The 17,616-nt window shown below is 34.2% G+C and overlaps 1 protein-coding gene across 1 annotated transcript; it reads right to left on the bottom strand.

Moving 5' to 3' along the window:
* Positions 1–1,502: 1,502 nt before the first annotated feature.
* On the bottom strand, positions 1,503–2,474 carry LOC120349667. Its single transcript, XM_039420161.1, has 2 exons — positions 2,445–2,474; positions 1,503–1,965 (listed from the first exon to the last, which is right to left on the bottom strand). The coding sequence occupies exons 1-2, from the start codon at positions 2,468–2,470 to the stop codon at positions 1,503–1,505; spliced, it is 489 nt and encodes a 162-aa protein (XP_039276095.1). The 5' UTR covers positions 2,471–2,474.
* Positions 2,475–17,616: the final 15,142 nt, after the last annotated feature.

Genomic DNA, 17,616 nt, shown 5'->3' with positions numbered 1-17,616 from the left:
TCTTCAATTTATTAGACAGGAAAATGAAATGAATAACTCATATTTTCATCAAAATATGAGAATTTAATCAAAACAAAATCACTTCTTGGTACACATAATCCAAATATATCTTTATAACTCATATTTATTTTATATGGTACTCTTTACTTCATATTTAGCCTACTTTATACTTTTTACTTTATAACTCATATATATACTTACTAAAATAACTGATATTTACATGAAAAATGAGAATTTAATCAAAACAAAATCACTCATTGGTACACATAATCCAAATATTTCTTCATCTCAGGTACAACAAAAATGGCCCATTTTGATGAGCCAACATTTATGGGTTCTGCTGTAGTCTCCTTGATGTCTTGAAATTCATATTTGATATAGTCATCATCATCTGGCCAGCACCATTTATTGAAACCACATGGTTCCATGGCACTGATGTATGCACCTTCATGATCAATATCTCCACTTACTCGCCCTGGGAAATGTTTCTCATCATATAACACAATAACAAAGTCTCCCTTTATCAAATTTTCCTTAGAAATTGGACTTGCTGGAGGAGGTTCAGGGACATCTTCTGTTTCATTAAGATCTATATCATTGTCACTTGGATTGTCAATCTCACTATCAGAAGATGAATCAATAAAAATGTTATTTGGCTTGCTGGTCCTTCTCTTTTGTGATGCAACCGTGTTGCTGGGACCAGGAATGGGATCTGGCACATTTACCACCTGTACTACCGATAAATCTTTTACACATATGCTTTTTCCTGGTGGAATATTCAACTTTGTCCTTCTTGTCCTTTTTTTTCAGTGATTTCCTTCCTTTGACTTTTCAACTGCTCCATAAAAACATCCCCAACAATAGAATTTTCAGCTGCTAATTCATCATCACCCATAATTTCAGTTGGTAATCTCTCAAAAACTTTATTCCTGTTAACAGGAAAAAGACCTGTTTTGTTGAAGCCAGAGATGAGATTTTCTGGTCGTTTGATCAATCTTTCTAGGAGAATTTTCAGAACGCTAGGGAACTGAACCTTGGGAATACCAAAACACCTATTCCCTGTTGCTGATTGCTTCCATTCCCCCAAAACTTCACGCCACTTAAGTTTTAATGGACGAAAATATGCAACATCTAAGGGCTGTAATTAATGAGTGGCATTTGGAGCCAGGCAGATAAATTTTATGTCATGTTTTTCACATTCCCGCAATACAGACATATTAATGTGAGAACTCAGATTGTCACCCACTAAAATCTTAGTGCCATCTTGTTTTCGTAGAATGGGTAACATTATTGAGAAGAACCAGTCTTCAAAAACTGAAGAGTCGAACCAGCCTGATTGTGATCGCCCATAAACAGAACCTTCTGGACCCCCCATACGCCATTCATCATAAAGTCTCTCAGCCTTGTAGTTGACATACACTGAAGCAAGTTGTCCTACAGCATTTCCACAAAACATTATCGAAGTGCTGGCCTTTGAAGCATTTTGAATCACTTCTGGATATTTAGTTCCACGTTTTGTAATAATTTTTTTTCATTCCAGGATCGTCCACTAAATTTGTTTCATCATAATTCCATAAATTCTCCAGCACAACACCTTCGACTTCTTTTTCATAGTGATCGAAAAATGAGCCAAGGATCTCCTTATCATTATTAGCCCTTGCCAGAGTGATATTTTTTGCAAAACGTTGAGACAGGGTTTTGTGCCGCTTCAAGAACAAATGTGCCCAAACTTTGCCAGGAAGATTATTCTTGAATAATGCATTTCTCTTACCTGCTTTGTGGAGGTAAGACTTAACATTCAATCTTAACTCCATCATGGTGATTGGGAAACCAAAAGCTGCCACAGCAATTGTATGTGCAGCAATTATATTCTCTTCTTCATCAGTTAATCCTCGTCTGCCACCAACTTTTCCTGTATGCACCTCCTTCACCTTCGTTAACAAGGTATTTCGATGAATTCCATATCTGGAAGAAAGCAGAAATTTCCAAGTGATTAGTACCTATTTTTATACAATGAATTTATAGACAAGCATTGAGAGAGAAGCAGTGAAACAGTAGGTAGGTAACAATAACAGTACCTAATAATGATGGGATCTCTCTTATAAGATGTGACAGGATTAAAAATTGGCCTTGAAGGGTGACCACTAGAGGCATGTTCCTCCAAATATTAATTTATGAGCTTCAAAATCGCTTCCCAGTGGTTCAGAACCCACCTAAAGCTGTAGGTCCATTCATCTCTCATCATCATCCTTCCCATTACCCACACACAAGCCTGGAGCTTATGTGGGCATCACCCTTAGCAAAAATTTAATGATTTACACTCATGTTAATAAATTATTCTAGGCTATAATCCTAAAATGTCTGATTATAGGTTAATATTTTCCATATTTTAGCATTTTAAAAATACTCAGAGGGAGTTGAGTGAGTTAATAGGTCATACATACTTTTCTTGAGCCAGTCGATAGGACATTTTTATATTCCGGTTTTGACCGGTGCTTGTGTCGCTGTAAATAGTAACCTTTTTTTTATTGCGAGCATGGATTTGCAAGTGTTTTATCACACAAGACGATATTTCTTGTGATCCTCTTCCAGCCATTGTCTCGTCCCAAGTATAGAAGTAGCCTGCATCATTTTGGAGATTGTGTACACCCAAATTATAACAATATAGGTTTCTCTTATAATAAGCATCTGATACAGTCAATACAGGAAAGGGCAGAGCTTTTTGCAAATCTATAGTGCATGTATAAGAGGTATCAGTGTTCATTTTAGATTCTTCAGTGTCTTTTTTCATGTACTCTCGAGCAAGCTCTGCTTTTCTAAGATGAAGTTCATGTTCACATTTTATTTTATTTTTCTCTTCTGCAGTCAGCTCAGGATTATTAATTCTAATTTTAAAGATGTTACATCTTTTACAAGTGTCTTTTTTGGGTACGAAGAAGTGTAAATTAAATTTAGTATTAACAATGTAGCGGTAATAATGCTCTTTCTGTGGGGCCCTGCCTTCGGCTAGACAATTTTCCTTCTACAAAGAAAACATTTTTCTGATGTTCAGAGAATCACTGAGATATTTTCGGTTTTCGTTGTGTTTCCTTGTGTAATGGCTGACATAAGCCGGAAATGAATTGATGTGTTCTATGATATACTTAGTGTCTTCATCAGATATTTTTCTGGAACTACAACCTTTAGAACCACGAAGGTCTTTCCCTGGGGATTTACCTTGTTCCAATTTAGCCTAAGCTCGGTGAACTCTTCCTTCAGAAATCGAAAATGTTTTTAAAAAAAATTTTTGGCAAACTTGAATTGATACGCCTGTCTCTGTTTTCAAAAAAATATTTATTTGATCCATTCCTCAATAATCCTTCTTCCTTCCTTTGTCGCCTTCTTTTCACTTAGCACTTTTGTACCATACCACAAATAAAACAATTTTGCTTACCAAAATCAGCCATACTCCAAAATAAATCAAACATAGACTTCCTGTCATCACTGGATATCTTTTCGTCACATTTCATCCTGCATTTGCAAGGGACATTAAGAAACACTTTCCCATCACAAATATTTCCTTTTTTGTTGACATAGCGTTTACCAGAGTTACAGAAAATTTTCGCAATATACTGCTTGTGTTTCATTGGATTTCTAGTACTTTTCCTTGACTTTCTTTTTTGGTTCATAGGGTCAGATGAAGTAAGCCCATCATCGTCTTCTGAGGCAGAATATGATTCTGACTCAGAACTTGCATAATATGATACAAGGCTACTATGATGTCCAGCTGTAAGAAATCCATGTCCAGGAATAGCATTTTCAGTTATATTATAGTCTGGGTCTTTATCGACATCATCAGTAAAGCTTAAGGAATCTGAGTCACTTACTTGAGGTTCCACTGACATGATGAGATGTAGTTATAAACAATAATAGAACACACTTATATTAACATTGTTTCTACAGGTATAACCTCAAAACCTGAATTCTGGAGTAAAAGTTTTATTATTTTCTATTTTAAGCAATTTTTAACACTGAAACACTCATATTATTGTTTATATTTTCATTTAAATTCAATTAAAATTTAATATATCAGATCATTCACTTGAACAGCAAACAGCAACGATTTACTTCACCTATCACATGTAAACAATGAGCATAGTATGTTACTGACATACTGACGGACTTACTGCACTGACATTCTCAATAGTGCAAGGAATTGGTTGAGACTAGAAATATTGTGCTGCTCCTGGTGGCCAATAAATGAACTATGGACTTCCTGTGTTTTCATTCTAAACAAAACAGATGTTGTAGATTATAAAACTGTCTTTACCTAGATTTTGACAGGTGGTGGACTTACTTCACTTTCATTCTCACCGGCTCATATTTTTTCTATGTTTAGAACTGCTTCCAACTCCTGTTGCCATTGTAACAATCCATTTGCCTTCCATTCCATTATTTTTAATGAATGAATCATTTCAATTGCAGTAGTTTACTTTGTTCTAACCCTACAATGCATGATTTTTCAATTCTAGTTTAAAAAAATGATTTTAAGTTGGGAATATAATACATGTTAATGGAAAAAAGTAAAAAAATTTTTTTTTTCATTTTCACTCACCATTTTCTGCTTTTCATTTCTTGATTCCAAACAGAGTCATTATGCATGAGGTCTTCACTTCGAATCACATCTAACATATATGTTTTCCAGAATGTGCACTTGGTTGTTGGAGCATAAATGCACACTTTATGGTATATTTATGATGAAAAAACATCACTTATTAAATAAAACTTATAAAACTTCACTTATTTTAAAAAAATTATTCCTAATTAAACACTTCTCAGCTCTCATAGAAAATGAAAAAAATATTATGTACAGTACCGTAGACTCTAAATACTATGAAAACTGGTGATAAATATTTCTTTATTTGAACTTCTAATGATGAAACTCGAAGAAGCAGTTCTTCAATTTGTTGAGACACAGATGAACATTGCATTTTTCACATTTAATTGTAGAGTAGCTCTTACAATTCTCATTCTTGCATCTTTGTTTTGGATCAGAGTGTTGTGGCCAGTGACTTGTCTGATCTACCCTGACATCTGATGCTGGACGATGTGCAATTAGTTTCCTCCTTTTTGGCACATTCAATAGCTCAGTTGCTGATGGCCTTCCTCTTCTAACCATATTTTGTACACCCATTTTACACAGTGTTTCACCCAGCTGCATTCGAAACTCTGGCAGGTTCAGTAGCTTGCAACTTGAGGGTCTCAATGCATGCACTCGTTTGTAGAGCAGCCACGAATTGATGACAGAGACATCAAGTAGGTGGTAAAAAATTCTCATGTACCACTTCCTTGATCGCATTATTATTTTATATCTTCCTATCATGCTGTCTAATAAGTCGACACCACCCATATGTTTATTATAGGTTGTCACAATATGGGGGCATTTTACCATCACCTCCTTCTTCTCTTTCCTATCAAAACGTCTTACATGTGTGGTCTGGTTACTTTCCAAAGGCCGAGTTAAACGAACTACAACGTTGCTACTGGCTCCCATGTCTGGCTCATCATCAGGACATGTTTTATTTTCATTGCCGGTGTAAATTTATAAATTGTAGGCAAAACCAGATACACCACATAATACAAAAATTTTGTAGCCATATTTATGTGGCTTATCAGGCATATACATTTTCAAATGATGATGAGCCTTTGTGGCACACATTTGTTCATCATGTAATGGGCCCTACATGGGCCATGTCTTCGAGAGACGCTTGGGTTACGGAATGTTGGAAAAAGGAATAAACACTTTTTTGAAAGCAAGCTAAATAGTTCATTTATTTACGATACCTCTTGGTGTGAAATAATACATGGCACCTCTACGGTCACTCCTCGCTGGGTCGCTGTCCATGAGGCAGGGCTTTGGGGTGGACAGTCGTACACAAACACTTGATCTTGCTACTACTGGATTCTCAGTCAGAATGCGAATAATTTGTTGAGTCTCCCTTGAGGAAAACTTACAAAAAAACCTCTCTCCACTCCCACGAGCGTTCCTCTCCTGAAGGGAGAGAGAGAACTCACGTCCTCTCGTCCTCTCTTTACATCCATTACTTTATATCCACTACATTACACCCCCCATGAAAAAAAAATGTCAAGTACCCTAAACCAAAAGCTAATCGGGTACTAGACATTTGGTACATCAACATTTAGAGAAAAAATACTAACGAGAAAAATGAATGTACTAATAAAGGTACAAAACTAGACAGAGGGTCTAATCCAAATGTAGACAAAGGGGTACCAAAAATGGGATGCGACCAAACCTGAAGTGACTCTACAAACCCAAATTCCAACCAACTGATGTGTAAAGTTTCGGAATTTACTAAAGTAGTTCTGAATTTTAATGCGTGGAATACACAGGGTGAGGTGCCGTTTCAAAAATAATCATAATAGCAATACAATAATAATAGCAAAAATACAAAGAAACATAGTACGAAATATGTTCGTGAACAAAAGGCAAATAAGCAATAAACGATTACGTTACAAAAGATAAAATTCAAAAGCACCACCAAATGTGCGCATATAGCGTAGAGTGAGGTCTGTTTCCTCCCTTTATGTAATAAAATCATGAACGAATAAAATCAATCAAATAAAATAGCAATGAAACAATGACAAAGAAACCAAATCTCCATAAAAAAAAGTTAAGTAGTGATTCATCAATGAAAACGTTACAATTTAGAAAATTCAACAAAACAACTAAAGTCCAAAAGGCTTTCATAGTGCACAATTTACGAAAGTCTATAGAATGTCTTTTTGCACTAACACTTTTGTCATAAGTAAGATAGGCTGAAAATAACATGCAAAGAAAAAAATGATTAGACAAACACAATAATAAGAAAAACACCAATAATGACTGAAATATGAGTCCAATAAAATAAGTCCAATATAAGCATAATATTAAAAAAATTAATAGTTCAATTTTAACAAGCAGATGAAGAACACACACTTCCCCAATTCCACTTGGAATTTTCATACCCAGGCCACAATACACTCCAGGCTGGAACACTTAGATTGCCACCTAGCTGGCAACCTTGCCAGGCTTGGCAAAGCGGATCACCACCTCTGGTACCGGTGCCTCGGTTGTTGTCGGTGTAGGGAGCGTCACTTCGCTCAGGGGCAGGCCATCGTCTGGGGAATCGGCACGACATCCTCTCGCCAGCAGGTAGTTGTAGAAGGAGCGTCGAGTGACACCAGTCACTACGCAAAATATTATGATGCAGGTTGCAGTCACAGCAAAGGCTACGGCCACCGACTTGGCAACGGAACTGGACTCTTCACTGTGAAGCTCAGCTTGTAGCTTACGGCCATGACTCTCCACCTTCTCTGCCTCATGGATGAGCTGATTGATGGAAATCTGTGCCGTGCTATGAATTTAGAAAGTTAATTCTGAATTTAGAATTTAGAAGCACACACAATATAACTTAATAAAAGGGATGCTTGATAAACATACCTAGTGCTAGAGAACGGGAAACCAGAAATGACAAGAGAGACAACGAAATAGAGAGAAGGTATCAACTATATTGTCACCTCTTACAGTTAAATTCAACAATTAATAAAACAAAGAAGTTACATCATGAAAACCGAAAATAAAATTACTAAATTTAGAAAGTTATCGATGATATAGATAATTCGGTAATAACCTATCTGTATGCTCTACATTTGAAAACGTTTTAGATTGAATCATAAGAAGCTTAAAGGACTCTAATTTCAGAAAGAAGAATTAAAAATCATCATAAATATTTCTCACAAGTTAATCATAAATAACCATACATATGTTAAGAAAAGATCCACATAAAATTCATAAAATTCTTAGAACATTAAATTTAGAACACACTTGGAAACTTTAAAACTCTATCAAAACATTATCAAATATTAATGATCCCCAATAATAACTACTCTGTATCTTTATATCATGAAAGCTGCAAAGACAAACATTCCTCAAGTATCACATCATGGAATACTACCTTAAAAAAAAAACGATTCAAAAAATATATGTCATCAAAACAAATTTAGAAAAGGTTAGGGTCCTTGAAACTTCATTTGATCCTTTACAACTTTAAGATGGGAATTATTTTAAAACATTAATTTAATCAATAAGGGACCTTTAACAATTCATGTACTCATTCAACTTTTAGTAGTTTAGAAGATTATAATTATTTATAAATTTAAAGAAAACTGAAATTCCCAGCTGGATCCTTACAGAGAAAATATGGCCTCACATTTCAATGTAAAGATACAACCGAAAATCTATTACTCAAATCACATTAATAAAATTAATAATCTATCTATCCCCAATAATATCTCAAAATTACGATTTAACAAAAAGTCTAATTCCGCACGTTTTAATTGATTGAAAGTCTGTCTTCACTAAAACCCATTTTGTCACATCTGGAGTTCCTGGGACGTTCGTTTAATTTGGAAAAAAGTTGTTACCTCATAGCCGTTTCTTCAATTTGAATCTAGGCTCGGTGATCGAGCTCTACACGTCCAGATGGACAGGAGACAGCATACCCCAAGCTTCTAGGACGGCCATCGATTCAGAGGCGTCTCAGCGGCTTAAAGACACACGTTCATGAACCCATGAAATGATGGATTCGTACATTGATCCCATACTTGATGTTCCCGTACTTACACCGCTTTAGTAGCGGTTATAGGAGGAAAATCTCCATTGTGAGGTGACAATTTGATACTCTCTCTCTTCTTAATTAAAGCAACTGCTGAGGCAAAGAAACCTAAAAATGCTGCTGGAACAAAAGGTTCCAGAGTCAAACACTAAAAAGCCTAAAGCTGGCATGGAAGCCATGATTAACACCAAGTTCTGATCAGACTACATTATTTAGTACTGCTTATGTCGGAGGACAGACGCTGAGTGAATCCACTTCGCTTTTCTCGTCTTGCCGTGGACAGCTGTGTGATCATCCATACTAGATAGACCTAACCAACGTTAACTGTGATTGGCAGTTACTATTCTCTAGAAAAATTTCCACCAATAGAAAGGAATGTCACAACTACAATTTAAGATGCATTCTCCCACCAAGTGAAAGCTATTTTTCCTTGACAGCTATAAATTCCTTGCCTTATAAGGTTGTGAACCAGACTTATATTCTAGGAAAATCGTTGATCTTCCCACAACCTCTACACACACACCTATAGATTCGACACTACACAACGCAGAAAAGCAAGGCTCATGAACTAAGCTGTTGCTCCAGGAAAATTGATGTTATTCTTAGGATCATAGCTTCTACGCACACACTTACAGAGTCAACGCAACACAACGCCGAAAAGCAAAACAGCAAAATCCATTTTCACAACAGGCTAACTTCTCAGGCTAATTCGCATAATTCTCATCACTCACAATTGTAACAATAAATATTGTTACAATACTCCCCCTTCTTGAGTGTGGAACACCGGGTTGAGTCGTAAAAAAAATTTGGCAGAAATCAACACGACAATGCTTTTTGTAACACCCTGTATAAGACCAATAATGACTAAAAGAAATGATTCACCTCAAAAATTTCAAATAAAATACTAATAATGAATCTCAGATTACTCAAACTCGAACTACAATCATGTGAAAGCAACAAAATTTTTTTTTTTAATGAATTTCAAAGAACTAGCCATAAACATCAGGAGGAACAAGCAAAATAACCAAGTTCACAATTTTCAACTAACCAAGTGGACTAGCAACAAATTTCGATGTCATAATAGTTAAAACAAATCAATCTGAACATAATCAACTAATTTGGAATAATCAAGATATCTAAGAAAACCTTGTGGAAAACTCGTAAAATTTTGCAACATAAGACACCAAAAAATCTTGTAAAGTCAACTAGAAAATTGTGCAAAACCGGCTGTCAAACTCCACATCTAGACGGGCCCTGTCTCATATGAAGCTAAACAACCAGTAATAGACATCAATAAACAGTGACAAAAAAATTAAAATTAATATTCAGACAGTTACTTTCTTAAAACCGCAGTGAAGAAACCCAGTACATGCACTTTTACTGGTCCCTCACAACTGATAAGATAATTTGCTGAAATTTCTCCCAGACACAGATAAATGACCAAAATATTCAAAGAGACTCTCCAATCAATACTCTGCTGTTAAGTTAATAACCAGATTATCCCAATGTTAACCTCAACAAAAAAAAACTCAAAATAGAAACAACAAATTAAAAAAAATTATCAAATTATCACAATCATATGACCAGACCATCATAACTCTACAAGTTGTTAAAATCGAGCAACTGACATTTGACGCATCTCACCACTGAAACAGCTGACGGCCGCCTCATGTCAAAGCAACCCTGACCTACGTATGCAACCGCTTTTCAATGTCATGAAGCCAATAACTACACAGAGTTAACTCACATGCAACGATGTTAGCAGCTTACGTATCATGATACACGTATCAACTGTGCAACAAAACTCATATCACCCATTTATACTCTCTATCTCGTTCCTTGCAATTTTGTGCAACAAAATAACGTCGGTTTTAGCTAAAGATAAAGGACATCGCGAATTGTCCCACAATTACCTAGCAACACCTACGCTACAATTCTGAATTTTCCCTTTTGGAAAAGACTAAGATCTTCACTGTTTCACAAACAGAGATACAACTATTCAGTACATCAATACCACTTAATTTCCGTTACTCATTACTCACTTGGGACAGCAGCATTTGAGGACAATATACATACACCAGTATACCTACTATTTGTGCTTCCTATCACCTTGGTACAACCACAGTATCACAACTAATGGACCTTGGCAACTCAAAAAAAATAACTTACTACAATATTCTCTCAACACATCAAATTACTACTTACTATCTTCTCCTTGTATACTCAATTAAACTCATTTCTCCAGCACATGAAGAAATATGACAGTACAAACGCCTAGGCCAAAGATCATGATAACAGACACTGAACCATAATTTTCCACTATCGACTAGTACATAACTGAACTAAGCTTCACAAAAAAATATTTGAACAAAATTTTATACTGCCTACCACACTCAATGAAGAACCTTCAGAAACTCAAACCTTTATTTTAAGAATTCCATTGACAAAGACAAGCTAAAGCAAACAACATAAGCATTTTCTCAAGATTAATAAAAAAATAGTCCCATATTCTATAGTACTGAAACTTGTTCCATTTCCCGTTAAATATTCCCTTTTTTTATCACAAAAGTTGTGAAAAATTAAACTACCTCTATTTTCTTCCCGTTTCCTATTTTCTATTTTTTTGTTTTATTCAATCATTTTTCCATGTTTATGTTATATTAAAGAACTACTTTTCCTATTTTTCTACATTTCCCGTTTCTTCCCCCTTTTAATATTAATCACTTTTGCTGCAATTATTATAGGACATGATTCTATATCCTGTCTATCTTATTCAATTATTATTCTTCACTTTATTATTACCCCTCAAATAATATCTATAAAAATTCAAGGTCACCATACTAAACCAACACTATAATTTATTGAATCAAATATTATTTATTTATTTTAGATTACCCCAATTTCACTATATTGAAATAAATCTACTCTCCACTGTCTGCATCACCAAATTAACTGTAGCAGTATACTATTTATTATTACAAAATCCCAATTAAACTCTATAAAATTTTCTAAATTTTCTCTCATTCATTATACTTATTTTAGATTCAAATTGACTTATTTATTGACAATTTAACTATTTCTATTGAATAAACTTTAGATGTTCACTACCCACATTATTTAGATAAATTTTATCCCAAGAAATTAGATAATAAATTTTGACAGTGTATTGTGGCCATTCCCAGCTCTCAATCTAACGAACCTTTCAACTGAGGCTTACCCTAAAATTTCAAAAAAAAATCCTGATCTAGGTTAGCATTCCATCTATTTTCTTCAGACCACCCCCATAAATCTTCAGAAAGGAACCACACCAGTCACCAGAATAAAACCTAATTTTAGCTCATACTACTCTGAGTACCTTTTGCTAAAATTCTATCTTCCATTCCACAAATACAACAAGGATAGTCCCAGCTATTAACCTTGATTTGTCATATGGACCTCATCTGAGTAGTGCCCCTTACAACTGGCGACACTCACTCCAGATACTTAATTCACCAAACAAAACTACAACTTCAACAGATAAGATTTCTCACATCTACCTATCTAAGCTCAAAAAAAAAAAAAATTACCACAGCCTAAAGGAAACGTTAACAAACCCTACCACGTCTGACAACTCTCTTCACAATGCCAGACCACAAAATACACCCTATATTTTTATAGCACATTACTGACCCTACCAATGAAATATTATCAAACAACTGAAATTCCAGTACTAATCAGATAACTAAATTTTGATAGACGAACATCTCAAACAATATAATAAAGGATAGACAATGTTTGTCTCGGCACCAACCTTACAGTATGTTGGCTCACCAGACCCGCTATTGAAGATCAGCATCACGGACAACATCAAGACTCAACACTGCAGCCATCGTCTATCAGCTCAATCAAACGCAAAATCGCCATTCACAAGACTTGGTGGTCTTTGATGCAACACTGAAATTAGGTTTTCATTAGAAGATGCAAGGACTAATTTGAACACAAAATCAAAACTCAAACAAACAAAATAAATTCAACTAAATCACTCAATTATTATTAACCTGTTGTACTCCTCAAATCTAACCTTTCTTCAACTTTATTGTCAATTATCCAGGCTACAATCTGCAATGCTACTGTCACTACAGTCTTCTGACATATCAAAACTTCCACTAAATTTCTGACTGTCCCTAACATGTCATTTTCTATAAGAATCTCGAAAAATAAAATTGTCCCTACACCAGTATAATGCCTTGAGCTAGGGCATCACAGCTAAATGGAAACACAGACAGGGAAAATATTAATATTGATCACAATAATAAAAAAATAAAAAATTCAACATCAATTAGTTTATCTTCAGCATTTGTATGCTGCTCCAAACTTCAATACTCATTTCTGGAATCAAGCATTCATTAGCCGTAAGAATGTTTATCAATTTTATAAATAAACTGATTTGAAATTAACATAATAAGTCAATAAAAAAGAGCAAAAGTAGCAGAGTTGCGCAGCGAATTGTGTCGTGCTATGAATTTAGAAAGTTAATTTTGAATTTAGAATTTAGAAGCACACACAATATAACTTAATAAAAGGGATGCTTGATAAACATACCTAGTGCTAGAGAACGGGAAACCAGAAATGACAAGAGAGACAACGAAATAGAGAGAAGGTATCAACTATATTGTCACCTCTTACAGTTAAATTCAACAATTAATAAAACAAAGAAGTTACATCATGAAAACCGAAAATAAAATTACTAAATTTAGAAAGTTATCGATGATATAGATAATTCGGTAATAACCTACTCTGTATGCTCTACATTTGAAAACGTTTTAGATTGAATCATAAGAAGCTTAAAGGACTCTAATTTCAGAAAGAAGAATTAAAAATCATCATAAATATTTCTCACAAGTTAATCATAAATAACCATACATATGTTAAGAAAAGATCCACATAAAATTCATAAAATTCTTGGAACATTAAATTTAGAACACACTTGGAAACTTTAAAACACTATCAAAACATTATCAAATATTAATGATCCCCAATAATAACTACTCTGTATCTTTATATCATGAAAGCTGCAAAGACAAACATTCCTCAAGTATCACATCATGGAATACTACCTTAAAAAAAAAACTATTCAAAAAATATATGTCATCAAAACAAATTTAGAAAAGGTTAGGGTCCTTGAAACTTCATTTGATCCTTTACAACTTTAAGATGAGAATTATTTTAAAACATTAATTTAATCAATAAGGGACCTTTAAAAATTCATGTACTCATTCAACTTTTAGTAGTTTAGAAGATTATAATTATTTATAAATTTAAAGAAAACTGAAATTCCCAGCTGGATCCTTACAGAGAAAATATGGCCTCACATTTCAATGTAAAGATACAACCGAAAATCTATTACTCAAACCACATTAATAAAATTAATAATCTATCTATCCCCAATAATATCTCAAAATTACGATTTAACAAAAAGTCTAATTCCGCACGTTTTAATTGATTGAAAGTCTGTCTTCACTAAAACCCATTTTGTCACATCCGGAGTTCCTGGGACGTTCGTTTAATTTGGAAAAAAGTTGTTATCTCATAGCCGTTTCTTCAATTTGAATCTAGGCTCGGTGATCGAGCTCTACACGTCCAGATGGACAGGAGACAGCATACCCCAAGCTTCTAGGACGGCCATCGATTCAGAGGCGTCTCAGCGGCTTAAAGACACACGTTCATGAACCCATGAAATGATGGATTCGTACATTGATCCCATACTTGATGTTCCCGTACTTACACCGCTTTAGTAGCGGTTATAGGAGGAAAATCTCCATTGTGAGGTGACAATTTGATACTCTCTCTCTTCTTAATTAAAGCAACTGCTGAGGCAAAGAAAACTAAAAATGCTGCTGGAACAAAAGGTTCCAGAGTCAAACACTAAAAAGCCTAAAGCTGGCATGGAAGCCATGATTAACACCAAGTTCTGATCAGACTACATTATTTAGTACTGCTTATGTCAGAGGACAGACGCTGAGTGAATCCACTTCGCTTTTCTCGTCTTGCCGTGGACATTTTCACAACAGGCTAACTTCTCAGGCTAATTCGCATAATTCTCATCACTCACAATTGTAACTATAAATATTGTTACAATATCATTTTTCCCTTTTTTTTATGTTAGCAGAGTGGCGAAGCGAATTGTGCCGTGCTATGAATTTAGAAAGTTAATTCTGAATTTAGAATTTAGAAGTACACACAATATAACTTAATAAAAGGGATGCTTGATAAACATACCTAGTGCTAGAGAACGGGAAACCAGAAATGACAAGAGAGACAACGAAATAGAGAGAAGGTATCAACTATATTGTCACCTCTTACAGTTAAATTCAACAATTAATAAAACAAAGAAGTTACATCATGAAAACCGAAAATAAAATTACTAAATTTAGAAAGTTATCGATGATATAGATAATTCGGTAATAACCTACTCTGTATGCTCTACATTTGAAAACGTTTTAGATTGAATCATAAGAAGCTTAAAGGACTCTAATTTTAGAAAGAAGAATTAAAAATCATCATAAATATTTCTCACAAGTTAATCATAAATAACCATACATATGTTAAGAAAAGATCCACATAAAATTCATAAAATTCTTAGAACATTAAATTTAGAACACACTTGGAATCTTTAAAACACTATCAAAACATTATCAAATATTAATGATCCCCAATAATAACTACTCTGTATCTTTATATCATGAAAGCTGCAAAGACAAACATTCCTCAAGTATCACATCATGGAATACTACCTTAAAAAAAAAACTATTCAAAAAATATATGTCATCAAAACAAATTTAGAAAAGGTTAGGGTCCTTGAAACTTCATTTGATCCTTTACAACTTTAAGATGAGAATTATTTTAAAACATTAATTTAATCAATAAGGGACCTTTAAAAATTCATGTACTCATTCAACTTTTAGTAGTTTAGAAGATTATAATTATTTATAATTTAAAGAAAACTGAAATTCCCAGCTGGATCCTTACAGAGAAAATATGGCCTCACATTTCAATGTAAAGTTACAACCGAAAATCTATTACTCAAACCACATTAATAAAATTAATAATCTATCTATCCCCAATAATATCGCAAAATTACGATTTAACAAAAAGTCTAATTCCGCACGTTTTAATTGATTGAAAGTCTGTCTTCACTAAAACCCATTTTGTCACATCCGGAGTTCCTGGGACGTTCGTTTAATTTGGAAAAAAGTTGTTACCTCATAGCCGTTTCTTCAATTTGAATCTAGGCTCGGTGATCGAGCTCTACACGTCCAGATGGACAGGAGACAGCATACCCCAAGCTTCTAGGACGGCCATCGATTCAGAGGCGTCTCAGCGGCTTAAAGACACACGTTCATGAACCCATGAAATGATGGATTCGTACATTGATCCCATACTTGATGTTCCCGTACTTACACCGCTTTAGTAGCGGTTATAGGAGGAAAATCTCCATTGTGAGGTGACAATTTGATACTCTCTCTCTTCTTAATTAAAGCAACTGCTGAGGCAAAGAAAACTAAAAATGCTGCTGGAACAAAAGGTTCCAGAGTCAAACACTAAAAAGCCTAAAGCTGGCATGGAAGCCATGATTAACACCAAGTTCTGATCAGACTACATTATTTAGTACTGCTTATGTCAGAGGACAGACGCTGAGTGAATCCACTTCGCTTTTCTCGTCTTGCCGTGGACATTTTCACAACAGGCTAACTTCTCAGGCTAATTCGCATAATTCTCATCACTCACAATTGTAACTATAAATATTGTTACAATATCATTTTTCCCTTTTTTTTATGTTAGCAGAGTGGCGAAGCGAATTGTGCCGTGCTATGAATTTAGAAAGTTAATTCTGAATTTAGAATTTAGAAGCACACACAATATAACTTAATAAAAGGGATGCTTGATAAACATACCTAGTGCTAGAGAACGGGAAACCAGAAATGACAAGAGAGACAACGAAATAGAGAGAAGGTATCAACTATATTGTCACCTCTTACAGTTAAATTCAACAATTAATAAAACAAAGAAGTTACATCATGAAAACCGAAAATAAAATTACTAAATTTAGAAAGTTATCAATGATATAGATAATTCGGTAATAACCTACTCTGTATGCTCTACATTTGGAAATGTTTTAGATTGAATCATAAGAAGCTTAAAGGACTCTAATTTCAGAAAGAAGAATTAAAAATCATCATAAATATTTCTCACAAGTTAATCATAAATAACCATACATATGTTAAGAAAAGATCCACATAAAATTCTTAAAATTCTTAGAACATTAAATTTAGAACACACTAGGAATCTTTAAAACACTATCAAAACATTATCAAATATTAATGATCCCCAATAATAACTACTCTGTATCTTTATATCATGAAAGCTGCAAAGACAAACATTCCTCAAGTATCACATCATGGAATACTACCTTAAAAAAAAAACTATTCAAAAAATATATGTCATCAAAACAAATTTAGAAAAGGTTAGGGTCCTTGAAACTTCATTTGATCCTTTACAACTTTAAGATGAGAATTATTTTAAAACATTAATTTAATCAATAAGGGACCTTAAAAATTCATGTACTCATTCAACTTTTAGTAGTTTAGAAGATTATAATTATTTATAAATTTAAAGAAAACTGAAATTCCCAGCTGGATCCTTACAGAGAAAATATGGCCTCACATTTCAATGTAAAGTTACAACCGAAAATCTATTACTCAAACCACATTAATAAAATTAATAATCTATCTATCCCCAATAATATCGCAAAATTACGATTTAACAAAAAGTCTAATTCCGCACGTTTTAATTGATTGAAAGTCTGTCTTCACTAAAACCCATTTTGTCACATCCGGAGTTCCTGGGACGTTCGTTTAATTTGGAAAAAAGTTGTTACCTCATAGCCGTTTCTTCAATTTGAATCTAGGCTCGGTGATCGAGC

This window comes from Nilaparvata lugens, chromosome 2 (assembly GCF_014356525.2).
Source record: "Nilaparvata lugens isolate BPH chromosome 2, ASM1435652v1, whole genome shotgun sequence".
Taxonomy (NCBI): domain Eukaryota; kingdom Metazoa; phylum Arthropoda; class Insecta; order Hemiptera; family Delphacidae; genus Nilaparvata; species Nilaparvata lugens.
The sequence above is the reverse complement of the archived record's forward strand: the minus strand, read 5'-3'. Positions and strand labels throughout refer to the sequence as shown.

What these genes read in the sequence shown, in the direction of transcription:
- LOC120349667 (XM_039420161.1), bottom strand. Translation starts at nt 2,470, where the DNA reads ATGTCCTATCGACTGGCTCAAGAAAA. An exon ending in TATCGACTGGCTCAAGAAAA is followed by an intron (nt 1,966 to 2,444) that starts GTATGTATGACC and finishes GCTTTCTTCCAG; the next exon opens with ATATGGAATTCATCGAAATA.